Below are 20,782 nucleotides of genomic sequence, written 5' to 3' on the forward strand. Positions count from 1 at the left end.
AGTACCACTTTTTCCCTCTGGAGCGACTCCCCTGTCATAGAAAGCTGGAATTGCCACCCCTGGCTCCGGCTAACCGATGAAAATAAACACTTCCCCGTGCTCGCTTGAACCAATTTTTAAGTGGTTAATATTTTGATTGAGAGTCAAATAAATCGATTTTTCCACAATCGTTTTTCAGAATGGATAATCAATTTCCGAAGGTCGCGGGGTCGAAATGATCCGGCGGTAGTTTTGACGGGGATTGAACCGGTCGGTGGGTGCACGCCAAAGTTCCAACCGCACGGAGCCTTCGACTGTGATTGGTCCACCACGGTGAGCATGGTGAATGGGAAGGATTACGTAGAAGTTGTCCATATCACGTGCGGTGCTAGGAATTCGAAAGGAGCATGAGCTTAAAAATGATTTTTTTCTTTCAGTCATAGCCCAGGTTTCGAACCTATTCTCTTCAAGTCATGCTGCCTATGTAGGTGCTTCAGCGCACAGCCACCAACATCCACCACCAGAATCGGATTCTTTATTTATCCTGCTCTTTTTCACAGATGTCCAGGAGGGGCTGGTCAGAAAGTTGCAACAACTAACAACACAAAAACACAATCGCGTTGCAAAGTATAGAAAAGGTTAGCAAAAATTTTTGAAATTAACAACAGAAGTACAATACTGCTACGGTGGCGAGATGTTAACTGCCTCGCCTGGTATACAGGAGGTCGTGGGTTAGTTCTCGACTTTGATGCCTGCTCTATATTTGGAATTTGCGTGTCTCTCCGTGGTTGCGTAGATTTTTCTCCGGGTCCTCCAGCTATTCCCTCCCACAGTTAGAATCGACACGCATTTCAAGTAATTTGCCTGCCGGAAATATCTTCTCCCCGTGGTCGCGTGTCCTTCATCCGCACCTCCGATTAGCGCGGTTGGCTACGAACGGTGCGAAAGCAGTTGTACAAAACCACCACCCATCATAATCGTTGCAGTCCCTTCTCGACTCGCCCCGACCGTCGCTCTTGACAGTGTCCACTTCGCGCCGGCACAGAGGGGCCCCTGTGGAGAGGCGCACTCCGACCCTTCTAAGAGAAACGCAGCCCATACATAAAACAGAGGGGGCAGGTCTCTCCGCCACCAGGGCCCCTCTCTCGCAATGCAGTATTTATGGCTGGAATATCAACGCGAGCCCGGCGGGGGGGGGGGTGGCTTCGTAGAAACATAATGCAGAGCGAGGTCCCCACCATGTGTGTGTGTTTATGGTATGTAGCGGTTAGCGCTGCGCTATGAACCCGTTGTCCTGAGTTCGATTCCCGCGCTCACTGCCAACACCGGTGACGATTATCTGAACCGGTCCTGCGCCGTTTCCCAGGTCAACTCGGTCTCGAATGAGTACCTGGTGCAGTGTGTAAACATCGCCACTGGGGATGTGGTCCTGGCCACCCACCCCCTCGTGTGCCGTGCTGGCCTGCATCGGTGCTCGAACAGGACTTGGCCCAAACAGTCTGGGGCTAGCCGGGGGGATCTTTGTCTTTGTGTGCTCGCTTGCTCGCTCTCGAATGAGTGGTAATACGGAGAGATCCGTTTTATATGCGATTCATTGACCCTCGCCCCTCCCCTAAATTAGTGGTAAAGCTGCAGCGCTGCATCTGCTCGCTCGTGCTACTGCTGGCGAAAGGGGGGAGTGCTAAAAGAGAGCCCCCTCTTTAAACTACAGGTGTGTATTTGGCCTACTCTTCCACGCTGGCCTGGAAGCGCTGCTGCTGCCGCCGCCGCCGGCATTGCTAATCAGCGGCAGTAGCCGGCGACAACTCTTCGCGGTCGAGGGAGATCGCGACCCGTTCTCGTCCGTTCCAGGAATGACGTGAATGGCTGTGCCGAACAACGCGCGCGTTCCTCCCCGAAAACATTGTCAGAGCCGCGTTTGGCACGACCTACGCGAGATCCTACGACCGACCTTCCTCGCTGCGTCACGCGGCCACAACCTCCCCTCCACCTTCGGCCTCGCGCTCACCCTCGCCACCTCTCCTCTCCTGCCGGCCTCCCCCTACCTCCTCACATCTGTCCCCCCCCACCCACCCACCCACGGTCCTCTGTGTGCAGTCTATTGAGGTGGAGCATTTGCATTTAGACGCGTTTGTAAATGCAAGCCGGTGCCGCTGCCGCCGCTGCGTTGTGGCGCGCGGTAGAGAACTCCCCCGCGCTCTCCGCTGGCCCCTGGAGCGGTGAGCTGCGTGCGCCCTCCTGGGCCGCGTAGAAGACCCCGTGGCGGCATAGCCCCACGAACGGAACTGCCGGGGGGAGGGCCCGAGGCTCGTATCCACACCGAGATACGCACATGTGACCCTCCCCTCCCCCTCCTCCTGCGGTCCGCGACTTGCTGCGGTGTCTGTGCACCTGGTAGTCTCCCCCGCCCTCCCCGCCCGCTGATAATTGGCCGCGTCTCCACCTGCCGCGCAGGACCGCTCGGCAAACGCCGAATAACCTGCAGCCACCGTTGACCTTACTCACCTCTCCGCCCCACGGCCGCCTCCGCCCCTACTCTCTGCTGCTACCCACCCACACCAAAATCACCCCCCCACGCTCCTCAACCCTCCTTTTGTCCCATTGGCTAAAGAAAAAAAAACATCCAAATAAAGCGGGGCACTAATTAATGTTTTTTTTAAAGGCTCTGCCACTTCCGCAAATATTTTTTTTAATGGGGGTCATATGGAGGTTATGACATGAAAGTGCCGTTCTTAAACAATTGCCCCCTTTCTATTATGAAGATAATGTGCCGAGGCGAGCACAATGGGCCCCATCGGAGTTGCCCGGGCCGCTGCAGTTCCGATGAACGCAATTCTCGGGGAAGCAATCGTACGACAAATCCAACCGCCGTCTCGCCGAAAGCACGGGAGTGCAAAATATTCCCCCTCGCTCTTTGGTTGCGTTATGGATAGACTGGCCCCTGCAATAGTAATGTGGAATTCGCACCCCTGGCTCGAACATCGTCCTCCAACCCCCCTCCGTATGCGTGGAGGCGGTTTGGTTTAAAATTTGCAGGATGGTTCTTTTGATCAAACCACCTGGGATTTGCCCAGTCTCTCCAACTTTTCGAAGCTAAGCAGGATTTTGAGACCGGTTAGTGCTGGTTGTTGGTGGTGGGGGTGACCTTACACAAAATAGGGCGCTATAGGCTGCGGGGCTATGTGGTGGGCATAGTGGAGGGGCAGTACTGCACAATGCATTGTGGTTACCATAGTTCTAATTCCAACAGCTATGCTCCCGGTCTTCACCAAACCACACTGACCAGCGTGGTAGAAGTACAGAATCCCCCACGACCACAAAGACAAAGATCCCCCATATAGCATTAGCAGACTGTAGGGGCAAGTGCTGTTAGCGAGCACCTATGAAGGCCTATACACGACCCACACACACCTTCCAGTGGTAACACTTAAGCGCGAAGATTAGCCTAAATATTGTACCGCTTTAGTCAACTGGACTACGCGAATGCCAAAATGATATCCACAGACCTAGAGTACGACTGCTGGCTAAATCGACAGCGGGTCGCGTGCGTGATACCCGGACGCACGCATGAGGCAGGGTGGGGGGCAACTTCCCACACTCGTGTGTGACCATTGGAGATCGGCCTCGACACTTGGGGGCAGATCACAAAATTAAATAAATACATTTCATCCAAGAGATTTCTCCATCCCCTGCACCTCACCAACGCGGCCCCCTCCCCACCCTCAACCCGAGCATCCCTTCCCCTCCAATTTAGCGGCCGTAACATCCCTCCCGATAACTCCCTCTGCTTTGCCTGCCGCGCGCTGATTGATTGGACTCGTGGCCCGGCTGTTTTTCGAGGAAGAGTAGCAGCGGCAGGAGGAGGAGGGAGGCCGCCTGCATTTCTTTGCGCCTTGACGGTGGGAGGAGGCGGTGGCGGTGAGAGCAAAGGGGACCGTTAAGTGGCAGCGAGAGCTGCGGCCGGGGGGGGGGGGGGTCGGCACGCAGCCCTGATTTTAAATAGGACTTGACAAGACGTCCGCTTAGTGGAGGTCTTGTTGAACGGGCGCCTGCCCCCCTCCACCGCGCTACCGTTACCATCGGTAGCATCGTTATCGTGTCCCTGGATCTGTGTAAGACCGATAGGCCTCTCTCGCATGATTGTAGGCCTCTGTGTAAGCCAGTGGCGTGATGTCCGTGGCACGAGCCGTCAAGTAAAATGGCGTTGCGGCCCTCCAACCTCCGTCACCCCTCCTTTTGTAGCCCCGTTGCCTGGGCCCCTTCGGCCCGTGTACCGCGGTGCAATTGCACCGCCTGCACACTCCCATGGCCATGTAATGTTCGTGCCGACCATAAAAAAAAAACAACCCCCCCTGTCGGCTCGTTCTGCCGTCCTGCGCGTGCGTGTGTGGGCCGCCGCCGTGTGCTTTCTTGAGCTTCCCTCTGCAAGGCTTTGGAACGTGTGCAGGTGCTTGGTCCACTCGGCCTCAAATGCGAGTACCTGGTGCGGCGTGTAAAACATCGCCACGAGGGAGACAAAGGCCGTCGGGCGTGGTGTTTGCCACCCACCCCGTCGCGTGCCGTGCCGCCTTCATAGGCGCCACTCGCGAACAGCGCTTGCCCCAACAGTCTGAGGCCACACGGGGGATCTTTGTCTTTGTGCACATGTGAGCGTGTGTATCTGTGGGGAGCGCGCGAGCACAGTGATTAGCGCACTGCGTTGCAAACCCCAGCCACTTGAAATCAATTCCCAGTTATATGGCTAACAACCAACGCAAATGATCTGAACCTATCTGAACCAGTCGCGAGCCCTCCCATAGGTCGACTCGGCCTTAAACGAGTGTATGGTACGGTGTTTAAAGGAACCGCAATGGGGCGACCATAAACCCAATCCTGCGTAACCCTTACCGCACCACTGACTTTTGTACCGTTCAGCCCTTAATAATTACTCGCTAACAGCGCTCGCCCCGACAGTCATGCAGGGCTACATGGGCCATCTCTGTGTGGGTGCGTGCACACGTGTGCGTGCACACGTACGCGTGCACACGTACGCGTGCACACGTACGCGTGCACACGTCTGCGTGCATGTGTCGTTGAGAAGCAAACGCGGTGGTTAATGCACCGGGTTCAGCTTCTGGCCATGCTCCATTTCACTGCCACACGGTGTCCAGAACCAGTGCTCGGCTTCCTCTAGGTTGACTCGGCCTAAACGAGCAAGAATCTGATGAGTTGTGTGTAAACGACAGCGCTGGGGAGACAAAGGCTGCCGGGCATGGTGTTCGCGACACCAACGTGGCGAGATGTTAACTACCTCACCTGGTATGCAGGAGGTCGTGGGTTTGATCCAGACCCTGACGCCTGCTGTATATTTGGAGGGATGTTTCTCCGGGTCCTCTGGTTAATCCCTCCCACATTTGGAATCCACGTGCGTTTAGAGGGGTTTGGCTGCTATTAACTTCTTTGAGCTCTCACGTGTGGCCATGTCGCGTCTGAAAAAGTGCTGTACAACTCGGTGGGCCTTACCTGATAAAATAAAAATCGTAAAGAAAAAATATCGTGTGCTGTTCCGGCTTTCACAGGTGCTCACGAACGGCACTCTCTCCAACAGCCTGCACAGGCTATGGGGTGAGGGTGGGGTGTGGAGGGGATCTTTTTCTTTGACCTTTGGAGGTGCTCTCTAATAACACTCGATCCTAGCAGGGGGAGCTTTACGCTTTTGGCTTTGTGTGCGCTCGCTGCCGTACGCGCTCCGGGTGTCATCGTCTTTCGCGAGCCTCCGTGGAGGCCGAGGCTTGGCCACAGCTGGCCGGGAAAAACCCGAGGTCGGTGAGGCCAGGGCGGCTGATCGCTCGGCGGTCAAACGTGGCGTGGAAACGCTCCGTCGCGATGTTTCAATCGCACTATGGGGAGTGGGCGTCCGTTCGCTCGCTCGCTCGCTCGCCTGGTTGGTTTCCTGCTCGCGGTCACTGCCCCTTCATGGCCAGTCGGTCGCATGCTGGACATCCGTGAAACAGAGCTTCATAGCTCCACGGATTTCTTCTGCAGTCTAAATAAAGACTCTGATTTTGACAAGCTGCTTCGTGCGACTATTCGCTCCCACCGAACACCGGAACGTGTGAAGACCAGTGACTCGTCGACTCAAGTGCTGTAACAAAACGCCAACCCACTAACTCAGGCGTTGAATCTGACACCGGCTCTCTCAATCGCACTATCTCGCTCACAAATCCACAAACTGGGTCACACTGTCAAACACTCGCTTCCTCAAATACCGACCCACACCTTCAAAGAATAATCCAATCACTCTCGTTCGACAGCAATCCAATCATTCACTCAAACATCACCTCACTCGCTCCACGATACACCCACTTACCATCCACCCACCCACTCACTCACCATTCCATCCATCCACTCATTTACCGGTCCACCCACTTGCCTATCCACTCACCGACTCACTTCACTCAGTCATCGGTCCACTCATTCGCTCACCAATCCACCCCCCTCGCTCACTCACCAATCCACCACACGCCCGAGTGGTCACTTGGCAATCCACCCACTCGCCAAAGCACTCGGTCACCCACCCACCCACACACCCACACACGCTCACTCACTCAACACTCCCCCACCACTCCGCTCCGTTCTGCTATCTCTCGCACACTGCCTCCCCCCCCCCTTACTGGACTAAGTAATGGGCCCTGACAGAGCCGGGCGGTTTCGTCTGGCTCGTCTCCTTACAAGACAAACGGAATGCTCCTTCGCTCTTAATTCCCGCCACCTGTGCGAACCGCCCGCCCGCCCGACCCTCCTCTTGGCACCTCCCGTCGGCGCCCTCCTCCTCCTCTGCGAGTGACGCGCGGGATACAGATGCCGGCGGGCCCCGTTAGCCACGCTTGCGTTCCGCTCGCTCACCGGATTCTCTGGTATATTGCAAACGCCGGCCGTCGCATCTGCATAGAGACTTTGCGTGCGTGCGTGTGAGGGCACTCGCCCTGTCTTAGTCTTGATGGCTAGATGGGGGGGGGTGGGTGGGGTCTTTGCCCATGTGGTGTGTTTGTGATGTTGATGCGCTGACACGGTAGTTGTGGCGAGCTGCGTTTACGATCCAGGTGGACCCGACTTGGATTCCAGGCCATGGCCTATATCAGTTATGATTATCAGAACCAGTCCAAGGCTTCCCCTCGGTAGACTCGGCCTGAAATGAGTACCTAATGCAAACCTCGGCAACGGGCAGACAAAGGTTAGCCAGGCGTGGTGCTGGCCACACCGCCGCCCTTTGCACCATGCTGTTCGCCATATGCGCTCTCTCTAACAGCCCTTTGCTCCAGCGGCCTGAAGAGGCTATACGGGGGTCTTTGTCTGTGTGCGTGCGCGTACGTGTGCGGCAGTGAATTAAGCTTGGCTATCAACAAGATGAGCCCCCTTCTTTCCCGGAGAGTCTGAATCAGCGGAAGGAAATTGGATGATTGATTGGCTGAGGATGCACCACGGAGAACATCTCGTTGGCGAGCTGTTAACTGCCTCGCCTGGTACACAGGAGGTCGTGGGATCGATCCCCACCCCCGATGCCTGCTGTATATTTGGAGTTTGCGTGTTCTCCCCGTGGTTGTGTGGATGTTTATCCGGGTCCTCTGGTTATTCCCTCCACATTTAGAATCAACGAGCTATCATGTGTGGCCAGGTCACCTCTGAAAAAGAGTTGTGCAGCTCAGTGGGCCTTACCTGGTAAAAATAAAAAAACAACAGTTTATAGTTAAGTACCCAGAGATATGGCCACACCTGACCACTTGCTCTTGCAAGGGGCTGCACATTCGTACACGGCACATGAACTCCGGTGCTGGAGGAATTAAATTCTAAATTCGTGTAATAAGAATAATCGTGTTTTACACATGGATGGCACCCAACAGCGGCGTGCGCATTTTCTGACGGCGTCGGTACGTACGTGTGCTGCTTGCGCTGTGCCTCTAGCAGCAGGTAGGGCCATCGCGGGCGCTGGTGCCTGAAGAGTCTAACAGAACCCGCTCCCCCCCCCCCCCCCCCGCCTGCCACCGTGTACGCCTCTCCTCCGCAGGGGCGCAGGCGGTGCGATGGCGTCAGCCTTGGCGGGACGCGCGCACGGCCACATGCAGAGCCCCCTGCTGCAGGTGTGGCTGGGCCCGCCCTGCGACAGCGACCTGCAGCAGGCGAGTAGGGCGGCCGCCGCCTCTGCCGCCGCCGCCGTCGCGACCGCGGCGAGAAGGGGCGACGTCGATGACTCGTCGCACTCGAGCGGCGTGTGGAAGACCTACCCCCTGCGCAAGCGGTTCTCGGCGTTCCGCTTGGCCGGCGCGTCGTCTGACGCGCCCAAGGGCGATGGCGGGCTCGTGCCCTCACCGCCGCGACCCCCACCGCCTTCCTACCAGCAGCATCAGCAGCACCAGCAGCTGCAGCTGCGCGAGCGTGCGGAGGAGGGCGACGCCAAGGGGTTGAGCGCCGCCGACGTGGCGCCCAGGAAGCGCAAGGCCGCCGTCGCGCTCTTCGCGTGCGGCCCCCCGCGGGGGGCGGCGCGCAGGAGCCACAAGCGGCGAGGGGCTCCCAGCTCGGACGACGACGACGACGACGACTACGAGGAGGAGGAGGACGGCTACGACGTCGGCGGCTGGGCTGCCCGCCTGCCGGGCGTCCGTCGCCGCGCTCACGGCGGCCACGGCCAGCAGCAGCACGAGCCGAACCACCGGTGGCGCGGTTTGCGGGAGGCGCCCGACGACGGGCAGCCGGTGAGGAAGCGCCGGGTGGCCAGCTTGAACGCGGAGGCGCTGGTGAACCTGCTGCTGGAGCGTGACGACGACGACCTGGCGCTGGCCGCTCCGTGCGCTCCGCAGCCGGCGCCGCCGGTGCCCGAGAGGCATCGAGCGACAGCCAGCGGCGGCGGTGGTAGTGGAGTGCAGCGGCAGCAGCAGCAGCCGCAGCAACAGCAGCAGCAGCAGCCGAGGGGCAGCAGCACGCTGGTGAACAGACGCAGCCCGTGCTTGGCAGCGTCGGCCGGGCCGGGCCAGGACTGCTCGCTGGCGCAGGGCTCCATGCTGTCCGAGACGGACGCGGCCTCCCTGCACCCGCCCGCCTCCGCCGTCACCGGCGGTGCCCCGGGAGTGGAGCGGGCGGAGGCCGAGGCGTTCGCCAACTCGCGCGCCGACGCCTGCAAGTGCCCCTTAGCCGCGATCCGGGACTGCAGGCGGCCTCCCGTGGTCGTCTCCGCCGCGCCGCCCATTCTGTCGGCGGCGTCGGCGGCGTTGGCGGCGGCGTCGTCGGCGTCGGGAGCCGTGCTGCAGAGCAAGTCCGGGGGCGACGGTGCCCTGGCGGCGCAGGGCGTGGGCTACCAGCAGACGGCCGGGACGCTGCCGCAGGTGCCGTGGAGCCCCCCGGCCGAGCCCCTGGACTGCCGGCGTATCGCGCCGCCGCCCCCCTCCTTCTCCGTCCCGTACTCGGGATGCTTCCTGACCGGCGTCGGCTTCCAGCCGTCGGTAACGGCGGGCGGCGTGGACTTCGTACCGGCGGCCTCTTCGTCGTCGTCGGCAGTAGACGACGACGTCCCGCTGGACCTGTCGACGAAGCGGCCGGGCGCCGACCGGTCGCGCGCGGCCGACAAGCGCCCGCCGTACGATCTCGGGCCCGGGGCGCGGCCGCTCAGGACGGGGATGACCCTGGAGCCGGCGCCGACCTCCCGGCGCAATCGCACGCACCCCTCCCTGCTGGGCCCCCGCTTGTTCGCGTCTCGGCTTGCGGTGGTGCCGCCACCGCAGCCGCCCCGGCTACGGCCACAGCAGCCGCGGGCACCCCACGGCTTTGCGGACGCGATGGCCCCCTCCATGGCCTACGGCGGAAGGAACCTGAGCTACACGGGAACGTACTTCTTTGGGCCCGGATCAAGCCCCCCGCTGCTTCCCTGCCATCGCCAAGGGCACGAGCCTACGTGGCACGCGGAGCCAGGTAAACGCGGCTCGCCCTTTCGTGTTGTTTTGTTGTTTTTTGCTGCTGCTAGCTCGCCGACTTTTTCTCGCTAAATTTATCCTGCCGGCGACTTTCGAGACAGCTGCGGTGGAGTCTCGCGGGGGGGCTGGCTGCCCGGCTGGTGCGAGGCCGGGGTCAAAACGCCGGGCCAGCACCGCTGGGAGCTGTGGAGTTTGTGGGCATGCGCCCCCCGTGCCCTACCCCCCCCCCCCCCTCTTCAGGTTGCTTCCAACTCATCCGTCCACGCGTGGGGAATTCGTAAAAAAAAATGATGACAACTAACTGGTGGCCGCATTTTGCTGATGGGATTCAGAAAGTTGAAGCCAGAACGGGTTTTTTTTCCTGCTTTTAAACACACGCTGCTGTAAATGTTGATTCGGAATACTGATGGAACAAAACGTCGCTGCTGGTGTTGTTGGCGGTGGTGACATGGACATTTATTTTATCACGTATTTCTTGTCCTGGCCTTTCGCTAATTGCGCTTAAATTTGACCGAGCCTGGGTGGTTTAGTTCTCAATGAGTCACAGAGGGCATTTGTCATTTCCATTTAATCAATTGAACGGTACAGTGATTTAGTGGCCCCGTGTCAATCCACTGCTGGATGAAGGTTTCCCCACACTTTGTCGATCAAGGGGGTTATTCTTTTTTCGCCATACTTCATCACGCTGGCAATGTTGGTTTGGCGAAATGGAGGCTGTAGGTGGTGGCGTCTGGGGACGGTGGCGGGGGGGGTGGCCTGGTTGCTTCTATAAAATAAGTTAATACTATAGTGGGCTTTACCTGGTAAGATACAATTAGTTTAGTTGAATGTGTCTATAATTTTTTTTTGTGATTGGCTATACGTTGCACTCCCGTTTTGTGTCTTTGTATTTGTTGTTAACATTGTGACCTGCCCCTACTTTTCTAGCTCGTCAGATTCCTCCCAGGTTAAATAAATACTCTGATTAACTCATAAACTGAGCAGTGGAGGTCTTAGCCACTCCATCTGTGGAGGGAAAACTATCCTCTTGCCCGCCCCATCATTTGACAGGCTCTTTAATGATCCTCGGACGAATGAGTAACCAGCACGCATTTTCCTATTTTACGATCTGTAAATACGCTTGTCATGGCATTCCATGCAAAACCTCCCTTTACAGCCCTTGAAATCTTTTACACCATTTACTAAAACACAAATTAATAAGGAAGTCTCCCTCCTGTGGGCATTTGCACGAGAGTTCTTCTGCGTGCTCGCAATGCAGGTGAACCGGTGCCCGGGGTGACTGCGTCGTTTCTGCGCACCAAGCGCGCCTGATCCTTTGTGGTGTCGTCGGACCGTGCTGCGTGTGCGTGTTACCTGGAAGCGTGCGGTGGTTTCTCTCGTTGTAATAGCGAGTACGCGGTACATTATGTGTGTGTTTGTGGGGGGGGGGGTTAGAGCGGCAGTGTAGCTAACCTGGCGACGCGGGCTTGATTTATTACTCGTGGCCAACATCAATGACGATTATCCTAACCCAGGGGTCGGCAACCTACGGCTCCAGAGCCGCATGCGGCTCTTTACGGGCTGCTTCTTGACGATATGTACGTATGTACAGTATGTACTCAGATGCATTGCGGCTCTTGAAATACTGAATTTTGTACCGAATTGGAAAGAAATGGCTCTTCTTGTTATTTTGGTTGCCGACCCCTGTCCTAACCGGTCCTAGGCCCTCCCCTAGGTCGACTCGGCCTCAAATGAGCACCCGGTTCGGTGCGTAAACATCGCCACCTCGGGGGACAAAAGGCAGGCCCGGGCGTGGTGCTGGCCACCCGCCCGCTCGTGTGCCGTGCCGGCCTTCATAGGTGCTCGCTAACAGCACTTGCCCCTACAGTCTGTTACAGGCTAGATGGGGGCAGGGGGGGGTCTTTGTCTTTGGGGAGCGGGTAGTGCAGCGGTTAATGCGCTACGAACCCTGCGGCCCAAGTTCGATTCCCGCTCACGGCCACCATCGTTGACCTGACGTCTAAGCCAGTCATGGGCCTTCTCTAGGTCCACTCGGCCTTAAATGACCAACTGGGGTGCGGTGTGTAAACATCAGCACTGGGGAGACGAAGGTGGCCAGCTGTTAATGGCGCTACCTCTGGGGGGGCGTTCCTTGCAAAACGCAAATAACATCCACGTAAAAAAAACATTGAAAATGTGTTTATGGTGAGTTTCCAAATTAATGGAACACACTGTATCACAGAATACACTTCCAATTGTGGTTTTGTATAGCGTACGTAACGTTCCTGTCTCTCGGTCTGTCTGTCAGTCTTTCTGTTTGTCTCTCCATCTCTTTGTGTGTATTTTCGTCTATCAATCTTTGTCTCTTGGTCTGTCAATCTGTGTCTCTCATCCGTTGTGTCTGTTGGTCTGTCCGCCTCCGTTTCGTGATGCCAGCCTGTCTGCCGGTGCGTCCGTGCCTGCGCCGTCTGCTTTGTCGGTGCGTCCGTCAACCCGATTTGTCGTGCGAGTTTCGTCACTTTTGTTTCGGAGGGTGTGTGCGGTTTTCTTCCTCCTCTCTCCGGAACCCGGCAACAACAAAAAAACAAAGCAGCAGCAGCAGCAGCCCCTTGTACACACGGACGGACAAACGCGGCGTAAAACCGGTGTGCGTGCGCGATCCTAACGATCTGCTCTTAACAAGGGTGCTCTGCGGTCGTCGAACAAGGATATTAAGTGCTTTGCTCTGCGTAAAAAAAAAAAATTGGTGCTCAGCAGTGGCGATTATCGATGCCGACTGCTGCGGGCCCCCAGGGCTGAGTGTATCGATCTCCCCCCACCCACCCACCCACCCCGTGTCACCCCTGCCGACAGTTGGCAACGCAGGCGGCTGCGCAGATGCGTTCGACCCAATGCCCACCCGGGCTTCGTGGCTTTTGTTTTTAAGCGTGAGCGGAGGTGGTGGTGGTGGTGGTGGTGGAGGAGGAGGTGGCGGCCAGGAGTGGTGGCAGTTCTGTTGGTGGTGTGAAGAGGTTTGGAGTGGTGGGGGTGGTTGTTGGTGGTCGTGGAGGCGATTAGAAGCTGTGTGGTGGTGGTTTTGTGGTTCGAGCCTAGCGGCCGCCCTGGTTAATACTGCGGGCGTACCAACCAAGAACAGTTGTCTGTCTGCCTCGTGGTAGACGTTCGAGATCTTGTGACGTCATGAGCAAGAGCAGTCCACGTGCGAGTGTAAAGTAAAAAAATTACGTCGGCCGAATTAAACATTTTCACCTTTAAATTTTTTTTATTTTTATGAAAACACAGCAAACAACTCTCGCACGTGTCTTTCCGGTCGTACCGCGCGTCCTATCGGGCACGACGTCCGACGTTTCACTCCACGTCCCTGCTGGGAGCTCCACGCTTTTTGGCGGAGAAGCTCACAGGGCGGCACTCGCGAAAAGCTCAGCAGGCGCCCGAAACAATGCCGCCACTTCAGATCCAGAGGTATAAACCTCCTGGATCTGGCAAGGCTGGCGGAGAGGGGGTGGGGTGGCCTACTCGGGGAGAGTTGGGGGGTGGAAAGGGGGCGGGGGGGGGGCTTTTGGGTGGGTGCGGTTTGGGGGGGCGGCTGAATTGTTGAGAGCTTTGGTGCTCCCTCTATGGGAACTGACAGCTGTCATTGTCGCGTGTTTTGTTGGTTTTTTGTTTTGGTGGCCCCTCGTGGCCTCAAACCGGGTATATCTGCACCACTCCGCCCACTCCCACCGCCTAACCACCAACCCCCCACCTCCTCCCCGACACCCACCCACCCACACCACCACTCCTAGACACAGACGCTACCAACAACCAGCCTCCTCCCTCCTCCTCCGCCTGTCTGTCCCGACCTCATCGCCTCCTATTCCCAAACGTAACGACGACCCAGCCCCACTCGCATCCCCAAGTGGCACGGACGGACACGCACACGCGTGCTCGCTGCACAAAGAGCCTCCCTCCTCCCCCCGTGTAGCCGTTGCAGACTGTTGGGCTGAGTGCCGTTAGCGAGCACTCGTTTACGCCCGCCGAGAGGGTGGTGTGGCAAACGCCACGCCCCCTCCCCCAGGCCGCCTTTGTCTTCCCACGTGCTGCTGCCTGCGTTGTGTGCGGCCGGGGATTGAACTCGTGTCGGCGGCCGGGCTTGGTGGCGCGGTGCGTCTCCTCCCTTCAACCCCGGCGAACCCAGGGTTCGATCCCACGACCGGGCAAATCCGGCATGGGCTTTCTCCCAGGTCATTTCGGCCTTGAATCAGTTCTCGGGTGGGCAGCGCTTGAATTGTAAGCACCGGGGATACAAAGGCGGCTGGGTGCGCGTGCCGGTGCCCGCTTTTGTTTGCTGCGCCGACATTAATAGGTGCTCACTAGCAGAACTCCCCCCCTCGCCCCCCCCGACAGTCTATAAGGCTGAACAGGGCATCTTTGTCCCTTTGTTTTGTGTGCGCTCGCGCGCGCGCACGCCTCTGAGCGAGATCCCTACTCCCTCGTGACCCGGTCCCAAGTGCGCGCACACACCCAGCCTCATGCACAGACACATTTTCAACACACAAAGGTCCCCCGCATTAAGGCTTTCAGACTGTTAGAGCGGGCATTGTTAGCGAGCGCCTATTAGGGTCAGAATGACAAATGAGGTTGTGGTTTGGTCGGCTCCGCACCCATCCATCTCGGGTCTCCGCACGACTAATGTTGACTTTTACAACGCTTTGTACTCGGAGTCCGGCGGACTTCGACGTAGATTGGATGCGCGGGTCGTTTCACGTGCCGTACCCTACGTCCGCCAGCACTCTGTTAGGACGAGGAAGCTAATCCTGAGTTCCTGTTAATATTCACCGTCTATACGAGTTCAATGAGACACGCGCGCACACACACAGATGCCCGTTTTCAGCCTTCAGAATCTACGTCGTGCGGGTGTGCAAGGTGCTGTTGGCGAGCACCTATTAGGGTCGGAGTGACAAATGAGGTTGTGGTTTGAGTCGGCTCCGCACCCATCCATCTCGGTGCGGCGAGCAACTCATTTTAAGGCCGAATCGACGTAGAATAGCTTAAGGGCACGTTTGGATACTGCCACTCGCGACCATTCTTGTGCATTGAGAGGAGTTGAACTCATAGCTGTCAACCCTTACGGTTTAGCCATATTGCTGTACAGGGAAATCGAGTTTTGTAGGACGGACGTTGAGATTTATAAGTGCACAGAGTGACCGATGAGGTCCGAATGTGTCTATTGAGGTGGGGCACTGATGAGGGGTTGGCAGTTATGCGAACTTAGATCTCCTGAGCCATTGGTCAAGCGTTCCTCTTGTGTGCAAGTGGTGCGCACATTCTACACGCTGGGACGTGCATGCAAACAGATTAACCCCTTCCCATTCCCATTGGTGTACGTGTGTACGCCATCAGTTTTTCTTCCGATGGACGTGCGTGTACGTCATCGGCACGGAATCGGAAGAAACTGTCAAATAAACTAACTTCATCGTTACGTCTTGGGGTCTGAAGACGTGCCGAAGCGCCCGCAGAGCCATGCGGGAGGGCGTGCGGCACAGTCTTGCGCCAGCCATCGCAAAGTTTGGTCGCTTCTCTGCGCTTCTCTGCGGTGGGTACAATGCCTTTTTTAAAGCAATGGCGCTACGCCTCCTCTAAATAAAATTAACGCTGAACCGCTCGCGCGTTCCGAGATTCATCGGCCAACGGGACACCCACCCTGCAACTTGCGGACGCCTCGGAGCGGGGAAAGGGTCGATGGGGCTTTCGGCAACAGCATTGCGCCGTTCCCCGTGAAGCTCCGAGCAGTAATGAGCTCCCTGCAGTCTGCACGTCAAAGCGCGCGCACAGGGCTGCTGCCTCTCCCGATTGCTGCCCTCTTGTGTGAGGACGTTGCCGCCCTGAGCAATCTGGAAGTCTTGCCAGGACGTCCAATGTGTCCCGGGTTGTGTGTTTTTTTTTTGACAGTTGCGTAATGATACGCAGATCAAGTTCCTCCCCTCTTCTGCCATGCTGTGTCCCCACGTTGTGGCACAGTCAGGATAGGCCAATACAAATGTCCATCATTTCGTAGGGAAGTCAAAAGTGGTTGCCATATGGATAGACTCCCCCCTCCCCCCCCCCATCATAGGGATGTTGGAAATGTCAGCACTGGCCCAGTGCTGCTAACATGAGATGAGCATTGCCTCGATGCCCACTCAACTACAAAGACAAAGATCCCCCTGATAGCATTGACAGACTATCGGGGCAAGTGCTGTTTAGCGAGCACCTAGTAAAAGGCCAGAACGGCACACGAGGAGGCGGGTGGCCAGCGCCACGCCCGGCCACCTTTGTCTCCCGAGTTAGCGATGTTTACGCCCGACCTCCAGCACCCACTCGGACACCACCCGCTTCACTCGCACTGCCGACTCGTGCGATCGCCCGCAGGGTTCCCCCACCCTTTGCCGGCAACACGTTTCCCATCAGGACGTAATCTGTCGCGCGGCTCGCGCGTGCGCGCAATTTACGCCGATTACGCGGCAGATTATTTTGACGCGTCGGGCGGCGGCGGCGGTGCCCGCCACTGATGAGCCGTCGTCTCCGCGCGTGAAGCCACTCGGCGGTTCTTGTCACCGTCGCCAACACCCCACAGACTCCCACACCCACCCGTGTTTGTCTGCATCGCAACTCTTTCTCACCCAGTCTCTCACCCCCCCACTCTCCCTCCCTCCACTCTCCCTCCCTCCCCTCCCACTCACACCACCTCGCCTATAACGGCACACATGGGAGTCGAGAGCGAAAAGTACAGAACGTACACTGCGTGCGTGCGTGATCTCTCCATGATGCTGCCCCCCCCCAACCCACACGCTTGGTCTACATGAGCCAAAGGAAGGTGATTTTTACATATTCGACTCGCTCGCGATTTTGGCTTGATACATGAGCTCCTTCAAATTATGTCCCATTGCATCCTCCTCCTTGCTGCTTGTCAAACCGTCTAAAGCCGCGGTTCTCATCTCGTGAGGTCCCCCCCCCCTCACCTGTCTTTACTGGGGGGAGGTGGCGGCGGAGGGGGAGCGGCATGGATACTGTGCAGGAGAAAGTCGGCGGCCACAATACACTCGCGCACAATCCGAAACAAATGCCTAACTAACGCAAAACACACTAAGGCACAACGTGAAACACATGGCTCGCTAACGCTGCGGTGACTAGATGCGTGGACATGTGATCTCCCCGTTTTTTGTGGCCTTAATAACCTTGTGTGTGTGTGGGGGGGGGGGATGCGATGGCTTGGGATTTTGGGGGGGGGGGGGGGGTTCTAAAAGCCTTTGGAGCCACCGTTTTATAGACTCTTAACGGCAAACTCGAGCGACGCAGTGAATCGTACACTGTAATTTCCCCACACTCGCAGCCGTGCTTTGTTGGTCCCTAAATAACTGGCTGCCGGTAAAATTACGTGGAGCAGAGTCGCAGCAAGACTATCGCAACCGGTGCTGTGTGTACGGCTGCTTGCCCATCCCAGCAACGATCTGTACTCGGCCACGTGTGTGTGCCTGTTTGTCGCTCCATACCACCCCACTGTGTGTGTTTTTGAGACGTCTTGGCCACTGTTCAAACGTTGTTTTAATATTTCAGACATGCGGAAATGTGGACAAACACTACAGTGATCTGCCCGCTGAGATGAGCATGGGGTGAGGGTCCCATCTCCGGTTGCCATTGGCTGGAAATGCCCCCTCCCTTATGGCGCATGGCATTTTAACGTGATACCTTCCATAGGGGTGCCACGGTGGAGAGATGTTAACTACCTCGCCTGGTATACAGGAGGTTGTGGGTTCAATCCCGACCCTGACGCCTGCTGTATATTTTGAATTTGCGTGTCTCTCTCTCCGTGGTTGCGTAGATTTTTCTCCGGGTCCTCCAGCTTTTCCCTCCCACAGTTAGAATCGACACGCATTTCAAGTAATTTGCCTGCTGGAAATATTCACGTGATAAGCCACTTCGTTGAGCTGTAATTTGTGGTGCCAAGGTTGCTTCTGACAAAGAGCCAATATAGCTCGGTGCGGTCTTACCTGGTAAAATAAAAAAAAATTTCAGTTGCGGAAGTTTGCTCCACTGCACGACAAATCCCCTGGCGACCCGAATTCGGTTCCCGAGCCACGGCTACTAACATCCACGGCGAGGTGACGTACGGATCCGCGCCTGGGCCGCCCTCTCCAGCAACTTGCACTGACCAGCGTGGTGAAGCGCGGTCTCTGGTCAACCAAACCTCGTGACCCAACGGCGCAGCAACGTTGTCATCCAGCAAGTGGATTCGCAAATGGCTGTGATGAATAATTATAAATGGTCGTGGTTTGGATGCATGCACAGTCGGCAAAAGCAGCGCAGTAAGAGCCCCCCCCCCTCGCCCCCTAGCGAATTGATGAATTGTAACGATTCGGCTCCACGATTCAATTCTGAAATAAATTATTTGGCTGTTCCCCTTTACAATGTTCCCATTTGCTGTTTTGGCAACTCCACGAGCATTTGGTTCAAGCCAGGCCTGACTGCTGATAAAATACTGAATTCAGAAACCGTTCCAGAGTTTGATTGTGTCGAACAAGTGCTGTTTAAATTATCCACTCCCAGAAGGCTGTGAGGCTGATGGGATGTGGGATTTTATTTGGGGACGTAGCAATGCGAAGGGAGGCGTAAGGCAGTGGATGGCCAGCACCGCGCCTGGTCGACTTGGTCTCCCAAATGCTGATTACACAACCCCACCCGGCCACTCTGTTAGAGCCGAGTTGACCTTGGGGAGGAATGGGACCGATTCCGATATTAGTGGGAATCTAATTCTGGCCTCCGGGGGTTGTCGCACAGTGCGCTAGCTACTGAGAGGTCGCCTAAAGGTACTTTATACAGCATCTGTACTTAGGCTTACAGGAAACGAAAGAGGAATAAAGAACTTGTGTAAGGTACTGTACTCTACATATTTCAGCCTGTCAGGGTCGAAATGGAGATCCGTTTGGATATTTGCGTATCAACATTGAGGGGCACACAGTGTAACCTTGGCTGTGCACAGTTCCGTGATATGTATCTTAACACGCAATGATATTATACGAGGACCGTACAATCAACTGTTGCATCGATTGTTTGCGAGTCGTAAAGAATAGATTATTTACGATTCGGGCAAATCACTTTCAGCGTTGCATCCATGCCTCGCAGCCCAAACGAAACTGCAACCGAGTTGGAGATAAATAAATAAATGAACTACAAAATGAGACGGCTAAAAACGTCGAACCATGATCACGAACCCTCCGAAGCTCGACAATTCCTCAAGTCCTGAACAATCGGTACAAATTCCACGTTCCCATGACACGAGCCAGTCCCCCGAGGGTAGGACGACCATGCTTGACTTTCCCCCTCCACTTGCGAATGAGTCGCGTTCCAGAGGTCCGTTCGTAAGTCGATTTTGTTCGCAAGTCCAACTTTACTCCTGTCGATTCCAAAACATGTTGTACGCAGGGAATGGATTTAAAAGTTGTATAATCTCCTGTAGATGTAGATGCCACTAGTTCTTCATGTGCCCAGTGAGGATTTGGTCGGGAACAAACCTTGTAAGTTGTGGCCTCTGCAGTTGGTATGGGGCGCCAGAATGCAAGTGAGTGAAACGAGTTCCCTGTCCATTTCCCACTGCCGCCCCCCAATCTCTCTTCCGTAGCCTGGTGCCTGGTCACTGATGCAATCGCAAAACCTGCACACCACGCGACTGCTTCTCGGTTAAAGTCGGGTTCTGTGACCACAACAACAATTCTGCAACAATACCTTGCACTCCTATCGGTTTTCCTATTGCAACTTGCGGACCCACCCCTACTTGGACATCTGCGACAAAGAGCTTCATAGCTCATCGGATTCCTTCTGCAGTCTAAATAAACATCCTGATTCTGAATAACGAGCGGGGTCACGATGTGCAGCGTGCTCGGCGTGGGATGCTCTTCATTCAGCAGGAGGTAGTCGAGCCTGGCGATGACATGCAGTAAGTAGATGAAGATGTCAAGAAGCGCAAGCTTGTCCTTGAACCTGAGGAATCTTCACTACAATCGGCCTGCGTCTGGCACCACTAGCACCAGTGCCACCAGATTTTCCCAGCCCGGTGACCACGTTCCTCCAGCTTCGCCTGTCTGTGATCCATTCGTATCTTCTCGGAAAGCAACCTTCGAACGCTTTCCTCTGATTCAGCCCCTTGTTTCACTCTGGCTTTCCTGGATACCGTCTATCCGAGTAATCGGCCTTCTCAGATATCGTTAGGAGGCCCCCGCAGACGGTGTTGATATTCGTCTTCGTAGAGGGACGGTCGGTGGAAGTAGGGGTCGGTGCTTCTCTGTAGCCGTCGCAAACAGAGCTTCGTAATGACGGGGCCAGCGTGTGTGGGAGCAGGTCTGTTGGGAAGCCAGCCGTGCCGCTGCGCTGGCGAAAGGTGGCGGCGGTAATTGTTTCAAAAGTGGGGCCAACTGTGCAGAGCCGCCGTGGCAAAACTGCTACGTTTAATCATTCGCAGGGCTCATTTGGCTCGGGGGTGGCTCGTTTATGGGGTCGCATTCATGTGCCGGCCGCGATAGAGGGATCGAAAGGTCGCGTTGCCGTCATTAATCATTAATAATAGAGAAAAATCGCAGCGTGCGCAGCCTTTACACAGATGATAAGAGCCTTCGTCCAGCGTCGTGGAAATCGGCAGCAGTTGGTCTGTTTATGAACTCGCAAACGAGCGGTCCTGACCAGAGAACTGTGGAATTTCCACATCTGGTCAAGTCTTGAAAAACGATGAGCCACCATCCCCTGCACCACCCCATGCTCGTTTAATCTGGCAGTCCACTTTTTTCTTTGAAAAAACATTGTTTACACATTAGGCATGTAGCGATTTGTAATTGATTCGTTGATTGCAGTAGATTTGTCACGTTCGCGATAAA

At 56.3% G+C, this 20,782-nt stretch overlaps 1 protein-coding gene across 3 annotated transcripts in view; it reads left to right on the top strand.

Moving 5' to 3' along the window:
- Positions 1-20,782, top strand: part of LOC144943936 (uncharacterized) — a 92,016-nt gene that overhangs the window by 21,027 nt on the left and 50,207 nt on the right. For all 3 annotated transcript variants that reach the window (XM_078871829.1, XM_078871830.1, XM_078871828.1), the window contains exon 2: positions 8,024-9,918. In XM_078871829.1, the coding sequence (XP_078727955.1) occupies positions 8,040-9,918 (1,879 nt within the window). In that variant the 5' untranslated portion in view covers positions 8,024-8,039. The remainder of the gene's footprint in view (positions 1-8,023; positions 9,919-20,782) is intronic.

Source organism: Lampetra fluviatilis, chromosome 33 (assembly GCF_964198595.1).
Source record: "Lampetra fluviatilis chromosome 33, kcLamFluv1.1, whole genome shotgun sequence".
In the NCBI taxonomy this organism is placed as follows: domain Eukaryota; kingdom Metazoa; phylum Chordata; class Hyperoartia; order Petromyzontiformes; family Petromyzontidae; genus Lampetra; species Lampetra fluviatilis.